The sequence below is a fragment of the Meles meles genome, chromosome 16 (assembly GCF_922984935.1).
Source record: "Meles meles chromosome 16, mMelMel3.1 paternal haplotype, whole genome shotgun sequence".
NCBI lineage: Eukaryota > Metazoa > Chordata > Mammalia > Carnivora > Mustelidae > Meles > Meles meles.
Window position 1 is genome coordinate 70908776 of NC_060081.1, and position 18458 is coordinate 70927233.

Sequence of the window (18458 nt, forward strand, 5' to 3'; positions counted from 1 at the left end):
ATTGAGTCTTTTGTGGTTTGTTTCCCTCCCGATCCCATCTTCTTTCATTTTTTCTTTTCCTACCCCCAGCACCCCCATGTTGCATCTCCACTTCCTCATATCAGGGAGATCATATGATAGTTGTCTTTCTCCCATTGACTTATTTCACTCAGCATAATACCCTCTAGTTCCATCCATGTTGTCGCAAATGGCAAGATTTCATTTCTTTTGATGGCTGAGGTGCCTTTCATTTTAACCCAAAGTTTAAATCAAATAACCCAAGGGCTAGTCTCAGTCCCCTGAACATATGTGTTTAGCCTATACATTGTCTGAAGTAATCTGATTTAGTTGGCAAATTGAGAAGTCACTTTCATTTTACATGACAATCCAGATCTCTGGTTTCTCTCAAAACCGTAACTCTAGCCCTCGTCTTGGCCTGGCAGCTCTTGCTGGTTGCTGAGGGGCTCCTCTAGTGGGGCTCCATCCTCCGGGTCGCTGTGGTCCTGCCCGGCTAGCTGTTCCCCGGGAGGCCGGGGTTCCGACGCGCTGCTCCTTTACTTCTCCCCAGGCTCCCTCCCTCGTTGGAGCTGCCTGTTCCCCTACAGCCTTTGGGGTTTTTGAGCCCCGATTTAAACGGTGTTAATTGGTGTCCCCTTTGTCTCCATGCCATGTAGGTCTTTTTCAAAGAGATTTTCCTGAACATTTTAGAAACATCAACAAGTTCTTTTGAGCACAGGTGGATGGTCATTCAGACTCTGACGAGGATCTGTGCAGGTATTTTCACTCTGAGGGTGCTCATCCATTGACATACCCAGAAATGCGTTTCCAAAAATCCAGATTGAGACCTTTACCTCCTGCTTTTAGAGTTTTAATGTAGCGCCGGGAAAGCCTCACCTGAAAGGCTAATGCTAACCGAACATCTAGTGCCACTCCTCTTCTCCTTTAGAGGAGGACCAGCTCCGTCTGGTTGGCCCGTACCTTGTGGTCTTCGCTCAGAAAGTCCCACACCCTGGGAAGCCTCCTGCTCCTGCAAAACCAGGATCCCTGGTCACTCCACCTACAAACTGAACACTTTGTCAGTCACAGGGTCCAAGGTGTTAGTGGTGCCCGCCCTTGATTGAATCCCAAGGTCAATTCAGATTTCCCTTATCACCGTACAGTTGTGTGGCTGGTAACCAAGCCTCCCGCTTGTCTGTCATCAGACACAATTCCACAAGTGACACAACTTTAAAGAGGTGGACCGGACCATTGTTATCCTTTTCTTAGGAGGAAAGAGAGCTTTGGAGAGGCAGAGTAAGCTGCTCGAGAGTCAGTGAGTGCCGAGGCAGGCGTCAGAAGAGGGCCTCCCCAGACTTGTAGTACATCTGACACGTGTTTCCTGAAGGATTTGTGTCTACCTGAGTCAGTGATTCACTGGGAAGCAGTTTCGAAGAAAGGATCTAATTTAATAAGAAAATGTAACTGTTGTGTCTGTTGGATCAGAATTTCTAATATCTCTGTGTTATTTTCCAAGACGCCCAGTGTGTTGTAGATATTTATGTCAACTACGACTGTGATTTAAATGCTGCTAACATTTTTGAGCGCCTTGTGAATGATTTATCCAAAATCGCTCAGGGAAGAAGTGGACACGAGCTAGGAATGACTCCTCTGCAGGTAAAAACACTGAAAACACCCATTTATATGTGTGTGTGTGTGTGTGTGTGTGTATTTTTTTTTAAAGATTTTTTTATTTATTCATTTGAGAGAGAGAACAGGAGCATGAGCAGGGGAAGGGTCAGAGGGAGAGGGAGGAGCAGACTCCCTGCCAAGCATGGAAGCCGATGCAGGGCTCCATTCCCAGAACCTGGGGCCATGACCTGAGCAGAAAGCAGCTGCTTAACTGTCTGAGCCACCCAGGTGCTCCTCACCCATTTATACTTAAATTGCATTTGCTTCATGGTGTCTGGGTGGCTCATTTGGTTAGGGGTCTGACTCTTAGCTCAGGTCTTGATCTCAAGGTCGTGAGTTCAAACCCTGTGATAGGCTCCATGCCCAGCGTGGATTTTTATTTTTAAGGATCCATTTGAGAAAAATAATAATAAAGTGCATTCATCCCCATAAACATTTATTGAGCGCCACTGTGTGCCAGGCCGGTGCTGTCCTTGGTGCTGGAACACAGCAGTGAAAAAAACGCAATGCCCATGAATGTGTACAACTGCTGTGGTCAGCAACGGAGGAGTAAGCCGCAGAGAAGAATAAAGCACGGGTAAAGGAGGGCTAGAAATGGTGCTGCCATTTTTAACAGGGTCACAGAGGTAGTCTTTCTGAGAAGGTGACATTTGAGCCAAGACCTGTAGGAAGTCGGTTCGCTCAGTCACCTTTCCAAAGCTTGTATGAAAACAGGCTCCTAGGCTCCAGTAAGGCAAAGGAAATTATCTCTTATCCAGTTGCCTCATTAGATTGCCCACACAGAGAAGAGGATCTTAAGCTAAGGTCTCTGAAGGAACTGGTCAGAAGGTCTGTGAGCTGCTGGCATTATGTGTAGAATTTTGGTGGATGGGCATTTTCCCTAGAAGGTCCGTGGCTGTCATTAGATTCACAGAGAGATCTGTGCCACCATGGGTGCTGTTTCGAGTAGAAAATATTTGCATTTCTTTAGATTATCTGTGATTCATGTTCCATTTTTTAAGGAATGCTACTTTTTAAAAAAATTAGTATTTTTATTTGTAGAGCAAGCCTTAAAATGTAATGCATTTGTGAGTGTTTGAAAAGGAAGAATGTGTCCAGAATCACTCATTTGTTGCATGATGGAAAATTCTTTTCTCTTTTTTTTTGGGGGGGGGGTGTTACTGGTTAAAATCTGTATTTATGGGAGAGTGTGTACACGTGCATATGCACAAGGGGAGGAAGGGAATCCGGATTCAAGGAGACTCTGTATTGAGCGCTGAGCCTGATGTGGGGCTGTAGCTCATGACCCCAAGATCAGGACCTGAGCTGAAACCAACCGTTGGATGCTTAACCAACCGAGCCACCCAGGTGACTCAACCCTATTGGTTTATTAAAAAGGAAAGTGACTGAAGTGTTTTTTAAATTATATAAGCAGTGAATATCTTCCTTCCAAACATCCAGATAACACTTGGGGCACCTGGCTGGCTCAGTAGGTAGAAGATGCAACTCTTTTTTTTTTTTTTAAGATTTTATTTATTTATTTGACAGAGAGATCATAAGTAGGCAGAGAGGGGGGTGTAAAGCAGGCTTCCCACCGAGCAGAGAGCCTGATGTGGGGCTCATCCCAGGACCCTGAGATCATTCTACATTCTAGCCAAAGGTAGAGGCCTTACCCATTGAGCCCCCCAGGCACCCAGAGCATGCAGCTCTTGATCTTGGAGTCATGAGTTCAAGCCCAGTGTTGGACGTAGACGTTTACTTTACAAAAAAAAAAAAAAAAAATTCCAGATAACACTGTTCCTTTTAGGAAAGCACACATCTCCTGTTTTTCTAGTAGGGTATTTGTAATGAACAGCTTTAGAGATTTTCAGGGGTTTTGCAATGAGCCCTTAATACTTACATCACCTGTTAACTTTTCCTTAGGTTCTCTGCTTAATAGCACTGAATGTCAGTGATTATCTCGTATTGTCCCAGAATTCCCTAATAGTCCTGTAGATTTCTGCACTCAGTTTATCTGTTAAGTCTCTGTGCCATGTCCCTTCTGTCCTTCAGGAGCTCAGTCTGAGGAAGAAAGGTTTGGAGTGCCTCGTGTCCATTCTCAAGTGCATGGTGGAATGGAGCAAAGACCTGTATGTGAATCCCAACCACCAGACCAGCCTCGGTGAGAGGGCTTATCACACCATCACCTCCATCCACAACAGGACTGTTGGGAAAGTCATCTTTGTGTTACTGTCTTAGCAAAACTCTGTAGTTTGCTGAATGCCTTAAAACTTCTGCTTTTTAATTCATCTGGAATTTGGGGAGAATAGTATGAGTTGTGCTCTGATGTCATTTTCCCAAATGGAGAAACAGTTCAGATGTTTTTTTAGTCGTCTCTTCTTCCCTCACCACCTTGAAGCGCCACCTTTATGATATGCCAGATTTCCCTGTGTAAGTCTGTTTCTGAATTTTCTGTTCCATTCTATGGAATTTTCTGTTTTTCCACCAACACCACACTTTTCAGATGCCTTGAGTTCCTTTGTGAGTCTGATACCTGTTAAGGCAGGTCTTCCTATTCATTGTTCTTCAAGGGTCCTGACAGTTTTTACACTTCTGTTCTTTCATGTGAATTTTAAAATTAGCTCATCAAGTTCCACAAAAAAGTAAATTTTTGAGTGATGTCAAGGTTTCATGCTCATGACTCTTAAAGGACAAACTTTATTGTTACAGGTCTGGAAAAAGGAACCAGAGACCCCGACCTGAGCTCAGGTGTGTCTGTGTCCCATCTGTTGATTTGGTTCCCTTTGCTCTTATGTCATTGCAGGTCAGGAGAGGTCCACAGATCAGGAACTGGGGGATGGGAAAGGCCTTGACATGGCCAGACGGAGCAGTGTGACGTCCATGGAGTCCACGGTGTCCTCGGGGACCCAGATGGCTGTCCAGGATGATCCGGAGCAGTTTGAGGTCATCAAACAACAAAAGGAGATTATCGAACATGGCATCGAGCTGTGAGTGTGGCTGCTACTCCAGCCGAATCTCTTGGGGCCTCTGACAAAGCCACATCTTCTCTGGGAACCTGGGACAGACTCCACTAGGGGAAGGACTGTTACAAAGGGCCAATGCCGGCATTCACAGCCAAGCCAGACTGAGCCAGGCAGAGTGAGAGAGTGGGAGAAGGAGAGGCAGTTTGAGATTAGAATTTAATAGCTTTGTATAGTTGATGCCTGGTCTTTTTATTTTTATTTTACCTAATGCAAGAAATTAAACCAATTTAGAAAATATGAAGCAAGTATGTTTAATCACTCATATAATTGTTACCTAAAGGAAATCACCATTGGTAACTTTTTTCCAACTATATCTTACGAACAGTTCCAACATATGGAAGAATGAACTCTTGCCATGTTAGTGTTATCTATGTATAATTTTTTCTGAACCATTTGAAAGTAATCTGCTCCCATCGTCATACCTCAGTTGTGTATCTTTGAAAAATGACATTTTCTCATAAGCGCATCGTCATTACAGGCATTACTAAATCTTAATGTGTTTCTTTCCAGTCTTTTACACACAGAAATACGTAAACTCAGTCTCTACCCTGTTCAACTTTTAATGATTAGTTAACTTAGTAAATTCAGTTTGTTTTATTTATTTTTTAAAAATATTTTATCTATTTATTTGACAGAGAGAAAGAGATCACAAGTAGGCAGAGAGGCAGGCAGAGAGGGAGGGGGAAGCAGGCTCCCTGCCAAGCAGAAAGCCTGATGCGGGCCTTGATCCCAGGACCTGAAATCATGACCTGAGCTGAAGGCAGAGGCTTAACCCACTGAGCCACACAGGCACCCAAATTCAGTTTGTTTTAAAAGCTGATGTTACGGGGCACCTGGGTGGCTCAGTGGGTTAAAGCCTCTGCCTTCGGCTCAGGTCATGATCCCAGGGTCCTGGGATCGAGCCCCATATCAGGCTCTCTGCTCAGCGGGAAGCCTGTTTCCTCCTCTCTGTCTCTCTCTCTGCCTGCCTCTCTGCCTACTTGTGATCTCTGTCTGTCAAATAAATAAATAAAATCTGGGACACCTGGGTGGCTCAGTTGGTTATGCGGCTGCCTTCGGCTCAGGTCATAATCCCAGCATCCTGGGATCGAGTCCCACATCGGGCTCCTTACTCGGCAGGGAGCCTGCTTCTCCCTCTGCCTCTGCCTGCCACTCTGTCTGTCTGTGCTCGCTCGCCTGCGCACTCTCTCTCCCTCTGGCAAAATAAATAAAATCTTTAAAAATAAATAAATAAAATCTTTAAAAAATAAAAAAAAAATAAAAGCTGATGTTACAGTACTTACTAATTGAAGTGTTGATCTCATTTCTACTCTCCCCAGCCCTTTATCACCCCCAATCCAGTCTCCCCACAGGAGCTAATCTTTTAAAAACTTAAATCAGGTCTTACAACTCTGCCACCTAAAATCATTCCAGGTTTCCCTCTCCTTATCACAGCCTGATCTTGCCTCCACCCCCGACCCCCCAACACCACTGAACCTCATCTCCTGCCAGTACCCAAGTCACACTGTGCACTTCAGTCCTTGAACACCTTGACCTCCTCTCACCATAGTGCCCTCTGCTTGGAACACTCCTGGGTCTTTTTCCTCCCTCAGGCTTGGCAAAACCTCTCTTCCTCAAGGAGGCTTTCTGGAGCCTCGCGCCTGATCCATGTCCTTCCTGTGTGTCTCTCACCCCAGCACACAGCGTTCTCCAGTGTAGGGCCTGGTAAATAGCACATTGAACTTATCCATAGTGGAGTATGCCTACCTGTAACAGGAAATACAAACAGTACTTAAGCCCTGTTAAAGGAAATCCCAACATGGATGTTCTAGCGCTGTTATATTGGCTCTCAGGGACATCAAAGATCCAGATCCAGGCTGTTTACTTTTTCCTCCTCTGCCATCCCTTTTTTTTTTTTTTTTTAAGTGGTGGAGGGCAGAGAGAGAGAGGGAGAGAGAGAATCTTAAGCAGGCTCCACACCCAGCACAGAGCCCGACACGGGGCTCAGTCTCATCCTAGAATTGTGACCTGAGCCAAAATCAAGAATCAGATGCTTAACCAGCTGAGCCAGCCCGGAGCCCCCCTGTTTCACGGTCCTTAACATGGTTTTCACTTTCAGCATTGCCTGATGGTCTAAGGTGATTGCTAGAGCACCAGCCATCACACATATACTAACGAATAAAGGGGAAAGTACAAAAAGAATATACCTCCCAGCCAAGCCAGCTTTGTTTACTAAGGATCCTGCCTAGAAGTACCCATTACCATTTCCGCTCAAACATCACAGGCCAGAACTTTATCACGTGGCTATACTTTAAGGAAGTATGAAAATACCTCTTAGAGCACTGATACCTACTGATACCTATCTCAGAGCACTGATCTTAGTTTGGTTGGGAGTTGAGTTTAATTTTTCTAAAGGCAGGAAGATGTAGCTTTTAATCTGGGGCGTTGTATGCCTGGGTGAACATCTAGAGCTCTGTTAATGTTGGAGAGGAGGTGAACAGATGTTTGCGGATGGCCATCAGACTTTGCTGTAGCTAGGTCAGAAACTGAAGATGAAATTCAGAGAGGCTGGCAGGACACACAGGACCTTCCTGAGCTGATAGCCGATGACTTGCTCTTGCCTCAAATGCTAGCTTTTTCTGTCCTCCAGATTTTGAAATAAGTAACCCATGTCCTGTCTCTTCTTGAAACAGTTTCAACAAGAAACCCAAGAGAGGCATCCAGTTTCTCCAGGAGCAAGGCATGCTGGGAACATCAGTTGAAGACATTGCTCAATTCCTACATCAGGAGGAGCGCCTTGATTCTGTAAGGCTGGGGGTTGGACGCTTGCGTGTTGGGTTTATCAGATGATTCTGAGACGCCCCCTAGCTTTAACCTAGAGCGTGGCTGACCCCGAGTGCAGTGGCTGTTGTCCACACCCCTGGTCATAGCAGTCCTACTTACTCCTTCGGCCAGCATCGTGGAAAGCTCGTAAGAGCTGGGTGTGTACTTGCTAGAGCAGTGTCAGAGCTTGAAGTGTCCCTTAACTGCTAGAAACTTCTGGCTGCCTGTCTGCAGCTAACCTCCCTCCTGAGTTTGTCCCATCATTCTTTCATCTTTAAGTCTCCTGCCCCTCCTCCTCCTATTCTGAGACAGGATAGACTGAGCCTGGAATGGGTGGGTGGGTGGGCAGGCTTGGAGTCTCTTAGCTTTTCCAGCAGGCCAGCCTCTTCTCGGTGTTGAGAGCAGTGAGTTCTGCCTCCCCACTCTGCCTGAAGTGTGTTTTACTGTTGGTTCACATATGACAGTTTCTAGACATGAGTGGGTGTGTATGTTTCAGACCCAAGTAGGTGATTTTCTGGGAGACAGCACAAGGTTCAACAAGGAAGTGATGTATGCCTACGTGGATCAACTTGACTTCTGCGAAAAGGAATTTGTCTCAGCCCTGCGGACATTTCTAGAAGGTTTCCGTCTGCCTGGGGAAGCCCAGAAGATTGATCGATTAATGGAGAAATTTGCTGCAAGATACATAGAGTGCAACCAAGGGTGAGCACTGTGTTGACGTCCTTTCCATGTCATCTTTTTGCCTACCTCAGAGCACTGATCTTAGTTTGGCTGGGAGTTGAGTTTAATCTTTCCAAATCTGCGCCAAACAACTAAATTTTCTGTTACAATGTGCTTGACCCTGCTGAGAGATTATCTCAGGTAAGACCTCACAGCTTTTGTTGTGTCCCCTTTCTGCAGTCAAGGCGATTGAGAATCAGAGAGGCTAAGTAACTTGCCCATGTTCACACAGGTAGAGCCCATGCTATCTTGATAAGAGTAATTTTATGAGTTGAGAAGAGGCCCTTGGGCACCTCTTTCCTAATTTAATTTCCTTTAATTTCCTAATTTAATTTCCTAACCTTAATTTCCTAATTAAGAACAACTCTTTGATTTAACATAATGGGGCAGATCTCAAGGATTTGGGTTTTTCTTTGGTTAGATACTGATGAGCAGTTTCCAAAAATGGCTACATAACTAATAAAACCCACCTAAGTCCATGATTTTATCTTAGGTCCTCTTTTGGTGCATACATCATGTTTTTGTAGGAAGTGGAAATTAAAAAGAGAGCTAACCTTTATTAAACAACCCCTGGGGCACTTGGGTGGCCCAGTAAATTGAGCGTCTGACTCTTGGTTTCAGCTCAGGTTGTGGTCTCAGGTTTGTGCGATCAAGCCACGTGTCAGGCTCTGTACTCAGTGGGAAGTCTGCTGAAGACTCTTTCTCCTTCTGGCCCTCCTCCCCCATGTGTGTGCATGCACATGCGTGCTCTCTCTCTCTCTGTCTAAACTAAATAAATGCTCTGGGTGGCTCACTGGGTTAAGTCTCTGCCTTCATCTCAGGTCATGATCTCAGGGTCCTGAGATCGAGCCCCGCATCAGGCTCTCCGCTTGGCGGGGAGCCTGCTTATCCCTCTCTCTCTCTCTGCCTACTTGTGATCTCTCTCTGTCAAATAAATAATTTTTTTTTTAAATCTTTAAAAAAACTTTAAACTGAAAAAAAAACCAATAAAACAACTTTAAACTAAATAAATCCTCAGACAAAAAACAAAAAAAACCTATTTCCTGTATGTCAGCCATGCCATGGGTTTTACATACATTTCATTTAATTAATGGTAAGCCTGGGAGTAGTGTGTCCAATTTTTTGGAGAGGAAACTGAGACTCTGGGAGATTGAGCAACCCGCCAGAGTTAATCAGCTGGTTAAGTAGCAGAGCAGGGTCGAATATGGATTGTCTGACTCAAAAGCTCACACACTCTTTCCCCTGGGCATGGAGTGAAGAGTGTCTGAGTGTACTGGGAACATGATATGGAAATTTTTAATAGCAGTTTGCCTCCCCGGTCAACTTGGTTTTCATATTAATTGGTTCTACTCCTCCAGGTGCACAGCGAGCTTTTCCCATTAGATGCGTGGTCAGCAGGGGCAGCATCTGGTCACTAACCCAGTAGACGTTAGAATGTGCTGTGAAGGCAGAGGAGAAGTTCTGGGGACCTCGGTCTGTTTCTCTTAATGGCTAAACACGTTAGATTGTTTCATGTTAGAATTCAGACCTTTTGTTACGTTCTTCAGAGTTTCTCCCTTTCCTTCCGGGGACGGTTTGGACAGAGCAGTTTTTATAGCTTTAGATCCACATATTTCGAGGCTATGTAGCCACACATTTATATCTTTTCCTGCCTAAGGCAAAAAAAGTCAGACTTCACCAGCATATTATGTAGAACAACATAAATATTTTTCTTCAAATTTCTGCCGTTCAGTATTGCAACTGTAATGTAAGCTGTAAATAATGAATAACTGAACAGCAGTTTTCTCTCTTTCTCTCTCTCTCCCTTTTTTTTTTTTTTTTAAGTAATATCTGCTCCCAGCATGGGGCTTGAACCTACAAAGCGCAAGATCAAGAGTCGCATGCTCTACTGACTGAGCCGGCCAGGTGCCCTGGACCGCCGTTTTCATCCTCTTTCTCCCCAGGGCCCAGCACAAAGTAGATGCTCTCAGGAATAGGACCAGGGTGAGGCAGGTGAAGCACAAGGGCGCAGACTGTCCGGGGGCCTCACCGTCATGGTCAGAGTGAGGGTCTTTGCCTTTTGTCTCCAGGTGCCTCACTTGCCACACCCTAACCCAGGGTTCTGGCTGTACCTTGAGAATCTTCTTTAAAACTTCACGGGCGCCTGGGTGGCTCAGTGGGTTAAGCCGCTGCCTACGGCTCAGGTCATGATCTCAGGGTCCTGGGATCGAGTCCCGCATCGGGCTCTCTGCTCCACAGGGACCCTGCTTTCCCCTCTCTCTCTGCCTGCCTCTCTGTCTACTTGTGATCTCTCTCTGTCAAATAAATAAATAAAATCTTTAAAAAAAAAAAAAAAACTTCACTTAAGGGGCGCCTGGGTGGCTCAGTGGGTTAAAGCCTCTGCCTTCAGCTCAGGTCATGGTCCCGGGGTCCTGGGATCAAGCTTCTTGTCGGGCTCTCTGCTCAGCAGGGAGCCTTCTTCCCCTGCCTTTCTCTCTGCCTGCCTCTCTGTCTACTTGTGATCTCTGTCTGTCAAATAGGTAAAATCTTAAAAAAAAAAAAAACAAACTTGACTTAAAACTGCTTTGTTCAAAGAAACTTAAAACCTGATACAATTTCTTAATTAGCTTTTTGTACACTTCAGGACATTAGTTACTCTTCCGTGGTGCTAAAAGCATGAACACTCTTGACTAGTTTGGCAACACGTGGAACAGTCGGCCTGTTTTCAGTGCAGCGTGTCTCCATTAGCCTCTTCTCACGCATGTTCTTACATCTGGAACCTTCTCTTCCAGGCAAACCCTGTTTGCTAGTGCTGACACTGCGTATGTCCTAGCGTACTCAATTATCATGCTAACCACCGACTTGCACAGCCCTCAGGTAAAATATCTTAATGATTGATACGATGTAGTAGCTAAGAGGACTGTTATTTGGGCCACTGGATGTTTTCTGAATGGCTTATGATGTTTTTACATTTCAGGTAAAAAACAAAATGACAAAAGAACAATACATTAAAATGAATCGGGGTATCAACGATAGTAAAGATCTCCCGGAAGAGTATCTCTCAAGCATCTATGAAGAAATAGAGGGCAAGAAAATTGCCATGAAAGAAACAAAGGAGCATACGATCGCAACCAAATCTGCTAAGCAGAGTAAGGTCTACTGACAGATTATTCCTATTAATCCTAATGTTTAAGTGTATCAGATCGCATGATTAAGTCCCCTGATGATTAATTTCCATATCTGGAAATCTGAATACTTAATGTGTTTAAATCAGTGTGATTATGTTGATTTTCTCATAACCATCTTCTTGCTAGATTTGTGATTAGCTACAAGAAGGTATTTAAAATGAGTAATCTGAGAGCTAAATTATCCCACTCAGTGTTCCTTAAAACTGCCTTAATGCCAGTGGTGATGGTGCCAACCTTGAGAATTCTATGGGGGAAGGCCCGTGACGCTCTTGGCTTCCACAGAGCGCAGAGACTGAGAGCACAGGCTGCAGAGCCACACTGGCTGGGGTCAGGTCCCACCTCCACTCCTTACTGGGTGTGTGCCCCTGGTCAAAGTGCTGAGCCTGTCTGTGCCTCATTTCCCCCTTCAGTAAAATGGTACTGTTGGGAACACACTCATGGAGGGGCTCAGGAAGATTTGTGACTTACACACTGTAAATCTTTTAAAACCATGCCTAGCCCACAGCAAGCGCTCAGTGGGTATCAGCGGCTGCTGTTAGACTCTCATTTCTCTGTAGGTGTAGCTAGTGAAAAACAGAGACGGCTGCTGTACAACCTGGAGATGGAGCAGATGGCCCGAACGGCCAAAGCGCTGATGGAGGCCGTGAGCCACGCCAAGGCCCCGTTCACCAGTGCCACGCACTTGGACCACGTCCGCCCGATGTTCAAAGTGAGTATCCTGAGAAGCCAGGACCTGGCTCGGCCTGACTCTGCAGGGGGCGGGCTAGAAGCTAACCAGTGGCTCTGTAATGGTGAAGAGGTGGAGGAGAGGAAAGGTCGTCGGGGTGCTTCTGTCTGAACAGTAACTCAAGTGAGTCCTTCCCAGAAGCCCTTTGATGGTGTGGGGAGTGTGCCAGAATGGGCTCCACAGTCAGAATGGCTGGTTTGCATCCTGCCTTTGCCACCTTGTAGCTCTGTGACCTTGGTCGGCTTACTCAGCCTCTTTCTGTGTTCCTCATCTGTAAAATGGGGACAAGCACAGGGTTGCTGTCGGGGTTGCTGGGGGTACTGAATGAATAATGAGTCACTCAGGGAAAAGAGATGGTTTCACTTTGACCTCTCACCTTCGTGGCCTCTGGGTGAGTTTACCAGATGAAACTAGTTGGAGGTAAAAAGACAATATCCTGAAATGTCTCTCTTTTTAAAATGTCTAGAACAGATACGTGCCTTATAGACATAACGCATAATTTTTCTCTAAGGTATTTTTGTAGTAGCTGTCAAAATCCTGTTAGTTGAGCACTTCTAGATTCTTGTGAACCTTTTATTTCCAGGGAATTCACAGGAAAATTGGAGGAAAAGTAAAGTCTATATAATTTGAGTTAGGAGCTTTTCAAAAAAACTATAGAGTATGAGTTGTGTGTAGGTTTTATTCCGTGTGCCAGCCTAACGGGCACTGCCTGCCCGATACACCGTGCGAGAACTGCTCTCCTGCCCTGAGTAGACTTCGCAGGGAGCGGGCTCGCCTGTTGGTGAGTGATGTCTGCCACGAATGCACGTGGACGTGGTGGTGGCACACTCCCCACATTTCTCTTCCTTCCTTTTGAACCATAGGTATAGTAAGGAGTATATTTATAGTGATCTTTGACCACAGTCGAGGAATCATTTCATATTGTGAATGGCGCAGATTGAAATCAAAATAGCAGTGAACTTGGCATGCTGGCTGTGTTCATAACTAACAGTGTGGCCTCCGAGTGCTTTCTCCGTGCTGAAACCCTAGACATGATGGAAACCTCACTTCCTTTCAGCTGGTGTGGACGCCGCTGTTGGCAGCCTACAGCATCGGACTGCAGAACTGTGACGACACGGAGGTGGCCTCCCTGTGTTTGGAGGGCATCCGATGTGCAATCCGGATTGCCTGCATCTTTGGAATGCAGGTGGGTGGAAGTTAGCAAGGCTCCAGAGAGGCCGGTGGGCTGTGTTCTTTCAGATTTGGCAAAACTTAAAAACTATCAGACACTTCGAATTAGCCAGAAAGTCTCAGCAAACTACCTACTCATGCCTGCTGAGAAGAAGCCCACAGATTTTTGCTAACAGGCTCATTAGGGGGAAAACTGGAGATTTGGATTGTAACCCTCTTTAGCGGGTAGGTGGGGTCTAAGCCACTTGATTGGATTCGACAAAACAGACTTCCAATCCGCCTGCCTAATTAGCCTGCCCTTGTGCTAAAATATTACTTTTCCTTTTAAGATCAGTTTTTATGGGCGCCTGGGTGGCTCAGTGGGTTAAGCCGCTGCCTTAGGCTCGGGTCATGATCTCAGGGTCCTGGGATCGAGTACCGCATCGGGCTCTCTGCTCAGCAGGGAGCCTGCTTCTATCTCTCTCTCTCTCTCTCTCTCTCTCTCTGCCAACTTGTGATCTCTCTCTGCCAAATAAATAAATAAAATCTTTAAAAAAAAAAATACCAGTTTTTATTATAATGCCCTTCATTTCCAAGTCTTCCCTGGGGGAAACAATTTACTGCAAAATGAGTATGTCTGTAAACCTTTGCATCTTGAAAAACTTCAAGCAACTAAGCAGAGTACCGTTCTCAAACTCACCAGTGAGGAGCCTTTCAGTCCCACCCGTCATTTCCTAAGTAAGAACTGGCACCCATTTATTTTGAAAAACTCGAATGTTCTGTTCCTGTGTATTTTACAGTTAGACATTTTCTTCTGTACCAAGCCCCCAGGCTTTGACATCAGACAGTCTGGGTTGCAAAACCTAGCCCTGCTGCTTCTTCAGCCACATGACATTGGTCCAGCCAACTCCTCTCTAAGACACCCTTGGTCCCTCTTCTGTAGAGTTGAGGAAATAGGCCTACCTTGCAAGATTGCTGCAGAAACTAGAGTGTATGTGGCACTCTTAACATTCAGCAGATTCCTCTCCTACTCCCTCCAGAGGGAGGGGAACATGGAATTTAAGTTTGAGGTCAGGTGCAAAGATGAGAGCAGCTTTCAGCCACGGGGCTCGCAGGGATATTGGGTAGCAGGAGGACGCCAGCACGGAAGAACTGGCGGGTTGATGTGTGTACAGACGGGATCAGGAGCCCCGTGCACACAGAGGCGTGTGGATATGCCAGCTGGCATGCTAAGAGTGGCGTCTCAGCACGCTCTCTTGGTTGGGTTTCTGTTGCAGCTGGAACGAGATGCTTATGTTCAGGCTCTTGCTCGCTTCTCCCTGCTGACGGCCAGCTCCAGCATCACAGAAATGAAGCAGAAAAACATCGACACCATAAAGACGCTCATAACAGTGGCACACACCGATGGCAACTACCTTGGGAACTCCTGGCACGAGGTGCGTTTCCTTTGAAATCCTGGTCAATGCCTTTTGTTAGTTAGGAGAACTCCCAGCATTCCTCTCATTCAGTGGCCATCTTCTGTCTTGGGTCAGTTCCAGTTCTGCAACTAGAGTCAAGCCTCGCTTTAACTCTGGGTTTTCCTTTATCCACAAATACCTCACGTCTCTGAAAGTCAGCTTCTGGGCCCGTGGTGGGTGCGTTCAGATGCTCCATGTCACAAGAGTGCAACCACCCCTCCCAGACCCCGCCACCAGCTCCGGTTAGCACGAGTTTGCTTTTGCAATAGATTTCCTTTCACTGCCCCAAGCCCTTGGGCTCCTCCTGGGAGCTCATAATGTCCCTTGGGGCCTGATCTCTTTCCTAATCATACCTGAAAAGGATAAGGAAAAGTGTTAAAAATCCTGAGTGATAGAATTATGCAGATTTATTTTATGCCTTTTTTTTTCCCTTAAATTATATTACCTGATTTCTCTGGTGTGCACATATTGCTTCTTGCTTTAGAGAGAAAACTGTAAGAGTAGAGGTGAGTGTGCAGAGTGGTGGGGACCATGGGCACCTAGAGGGGACGTGCTGCCTCCTCCCCCATGGAGTCAAGTCCTTAAGGGAGAAGGCTGGACTGCTGGGGTCCGGCGTGGGTTTGCAGCTCTGCCTGCCTGTGTGGTATACAGGTCCCGTGCGGGCTGCACCTTCATGGGGTTGCCATGAGGTGAAGGGAGGTCCTGTCCAGGGCCCAGAACTGCATTTGGCAGGTGGTGAGGACTCGGTAGGTGTTAGCCCTCCCCATCCCGCTCATCATGGCGTGTACCTTTGTCCCCTTTCAGCCAGCCTTTCCTTCCCCCATCGCAACCTTGGAGTTTTCCATATTAGAAAAGATGGAGTAGGGTAGGGGTAGGGAGGGATGGTCAGTTGGGTTTCGGTTTTTGTTTTTAGTCTTTAAGTTATCTCTGTGCCCAGGGTGGGGCTCAGACTCAGGACCCCAAGATCAAGAATCACATGTTCCACCAACTGAACCAGCCAGGAGGCATTTTGTTGTTGTTGTTCTCGCTTTGTTTTGTTTTTAAGAAGTAATTTCCTGTTTTCTGAGGAGTCGCAGTACATACTGAATGAGTAAATAGCTGCTTTCTCTCATGGAACTTTTTTTAACGTCAGAGGCACGATCTCAATAGGGTTCCTGCTGGTTGTCAAGGATATAGCAGCACCCGAAAATGTTAAAATGAATTACCACCTATTTGATGGTCAGAAATCAGGCTGGAGTCAAGAAGTCCTTGGCTGCAAGTTGTTGACATACTTGAGACACTGGCCATCCTCAGCTTCTGGAAAGGGGAGGGAGTTAATATGAGTTTACTGGTAATAATTTAGTAGGATCATTGTATGTGGAGCAATCAGGGCACGGCTCTGTCTGGTAGAATTAAGTACCTTTCTCAGTACCAAGCAGTGCTCAGTGATACAGTGGACTCCCATGCTCTGAGATCAGGTCGTAACATCAGCATGAAAGGCAAAACCCAGCTTTAGTCGGAAGTTCCCATGAAAATCCCTTAGGAAGGGTTTACCTGGAGCCCTCTGTGCTGTCCCTCGAAAAGTTTCTGGCAACCAGTTTTTCCTCAGTAGAAGTTGAGAGCCACGTCTGTTTCTTCAGATAAACTCGCGTTGAGAAAAGGCTTGTGTGCAGGTATGTCTTCGCCACCCAGAACCACCCCGTGGGCCTGGAAGCTACAATATTTTTTCCAATTGCACACCCATTCCAGGACATGTTCTCGTTCACTCAGTTAACCGAGTAATAATCACCAGCTATTTTAAGTGCTGGGGATTCAGCAGTGAACAAGACAGCGTTGATGCCCTGTTGGTACTTAAGGCCGAGAACAAGCAAATATACGGCATGAGGCCAAAAGTGGTAAGAGCTGAGGCGGGGGGAATTGTGGCCAGGGAATGGTAGTAGGGTGTGCGTGCAATCTTGGGGCAGTCAAGACAGGTCTCAGGGACACATGTCTGAACTGGAAATCTAAGCGGGGAGTGAGCCGTGGGGAAGAGCGTAAGGAACAGTAAGTACAAAGGCTTTGGGGGTAGGAAAAGACGTGCCAAGTGAACGGAGCTGCAGGGAGGCTAGCGTTTGCATCTGAGGGGTGGAATAGAGAGGGGACAAGGGGGACTGGGTAGACCAGATGGCGACTTACTAGGGAGCACGGTGGGTGGGATGCCCTGCTCCAGTCAGACAGCTTTTCTGTCTTTCTCCAGCGCTTACGACATTTGCATAACTAAACATCTGTATGGCGTAACTGCATCGTACCCACTTTTCTTTTGGTCATTTTCTCTTCTACTTTTTAATAGTTTGAAAAAAAGATAGTGACGTCTGTCTTCCTGGCCTGCAGTCAGTGGGTTGCCTCGCCAGGACTAGGAACACCACCCTAAGACCCTCAGATTTCATTCTCACCTGAAAGCCGTGTGTTTCAAAGAGCCCTGGAATGACTAAGATTGCAGTGACCTTTGCAGGCCGGAAACGGGAGCTCACTTCCTCATGCCTGATGTCCTTTTCATTAGATCTTGAAGTGCATCAGCCAGCTGGAGCTCGCTCAGCTGATAGGAACCGGGGTGAAAACGCGCTACCTGTCTGGATCTGGGCGTGAAAGAGAAGGGAGCCTGAAGGGCCACACGTTGGCGGGAGAAGAGTTCATGGGCCTTGGCCTTGGTAAGACACCAGGCCCCACGGCTGGCCGTCGCGGAGTCACAAGTTAACCGGAAATGAAACGCTTCCTGTCTCGCAGGACTGTCACGCAAATCAGCTCTTCCTTGTGAGCCCGCTGACAGTGTGTTTCTTAGTGGAAGTGGAAGTGCTGCTTTGGCTCTCTTAACTGTGATTAAACTGTTGAGTAAATGCGTGTTTTATCAAAATCATCAGGGTGCATCACTTTTCTTTCTGTGCATATTAAGTGTATTGGGGGAGAAGCCGTTTACTTCAGAAAGGCCGCCGCTTTAGTACCTAGTATTAGAGGAGTGGGTGTGCGTATCTCCAGATTTTGACAAGCAGATGCAGCGTCGCTTCCATGTTCCTTATCTGGAAGGTAGAATGGTTTCTCATTGAATCGAGAGGCTCCTGTCGGTGGGCTCTGACAGCAAATAAGACAAACAAAGGTGCCTGGCCACATTCGAAGCACTCGGTTGACTCATTTTCACGCATTTAATTCTCTTAATCGTACAGTGAGATTGGCACTGTTGTCGTCCTTATCTTGTGAGTGCGGAAGGTGACGCTGGGCTGGAGTGACCGCACTGCAGGAAGTGGCAGGGGCAGGTTTCAACCCCAGGCTGTCTCAGGGCAGGGGGCAGGCTCCTAGGTCCCAGGGACACTGACTGGAGTAGTACAGAGTCGCGCTTAAGAGCACAGACCGTGTGAAAGGGGGAAGCTGCTGCTTAGGGCTCGTGCAGGGATGGCTAGAGTGAGGTCCTGGAAAGCTCATGGGATGCTGAACAGGTATCGGCCATCCCATCTTCTAGAAGCTCTAAGTTGGTGCTGCTTAATTGTGTGTTTGTTCTCTTGAATGTAGGCATTCGACACTGTAAAACTGAGAAAGACTATTAAGAAAGGGAGGTGGTTGCTATAAGCAAGGGAGCTCGATTCTTAAGAATAAGAATGTATTTCAAATGCCAAAGCCGACGTTTAATTTTATCCTGTCATCAGTTGAGGGTGTTTTTGTTTTGTTTTGTTTTGCCTGCAAACCATTCTCTTACGGCTCTTGTCTCTGTATACTGATGCCACAGAATACTTTGATCTAAATACTTGACTATTTCTGAAGCGATTCTGATTTTGCGCAT

At 46.4% G+C, this 18458-nt stretch overlaps 1 protein-coding gene across 1 annotated transcript in view; it reads left to right on the plus strand.

The window, feature by feature from the left end:
* ARFGEF2 (ADP ribosylation factor guanine nucleotide exchange factor 2) overlaps positions 1–18458 on the plus strand; it is a 101448-nt gene that overhangs the window by 41402 nt on the left and 41588 nt on the right. Inside the window, exons 11-22 of the mRNA XM_045980405.1 lie at positions 654–753; positions 1493–1632; positions 3679–3787; positions 4430–4613; positions 7322–7433; positions 7948–8153; positions 10943–11027; positions 11128–11299; positions 11896–12047; positions 13123–13251; positions 14492–14650; positions 17190–17337. Of these exons, the coding sequence (XP_045836361.1) occupies positions 654–753; positions 1493–1632; positions 3679–3787; positions 4430–4613; positions 7322–7433; positions 7948–8153; positions 10943–11027; positions 11128–11299; positions 11896–12047; positions 13123–13251; positions 14492–14650; positions 17190–17337 (1696 nt within the window). The remainder of the gene's footprint in view (positions 1–653; positions 754–1492; positions 1633–3678; positions 3788–4429; positions 4614–7321; positions 7434–7947; positions 8154–10942; positions 11028–11127; positions 11300–11895; positions 12048–13122; positions 13252–14491; positions 14651–17189; positions 17338–18458) is intronic.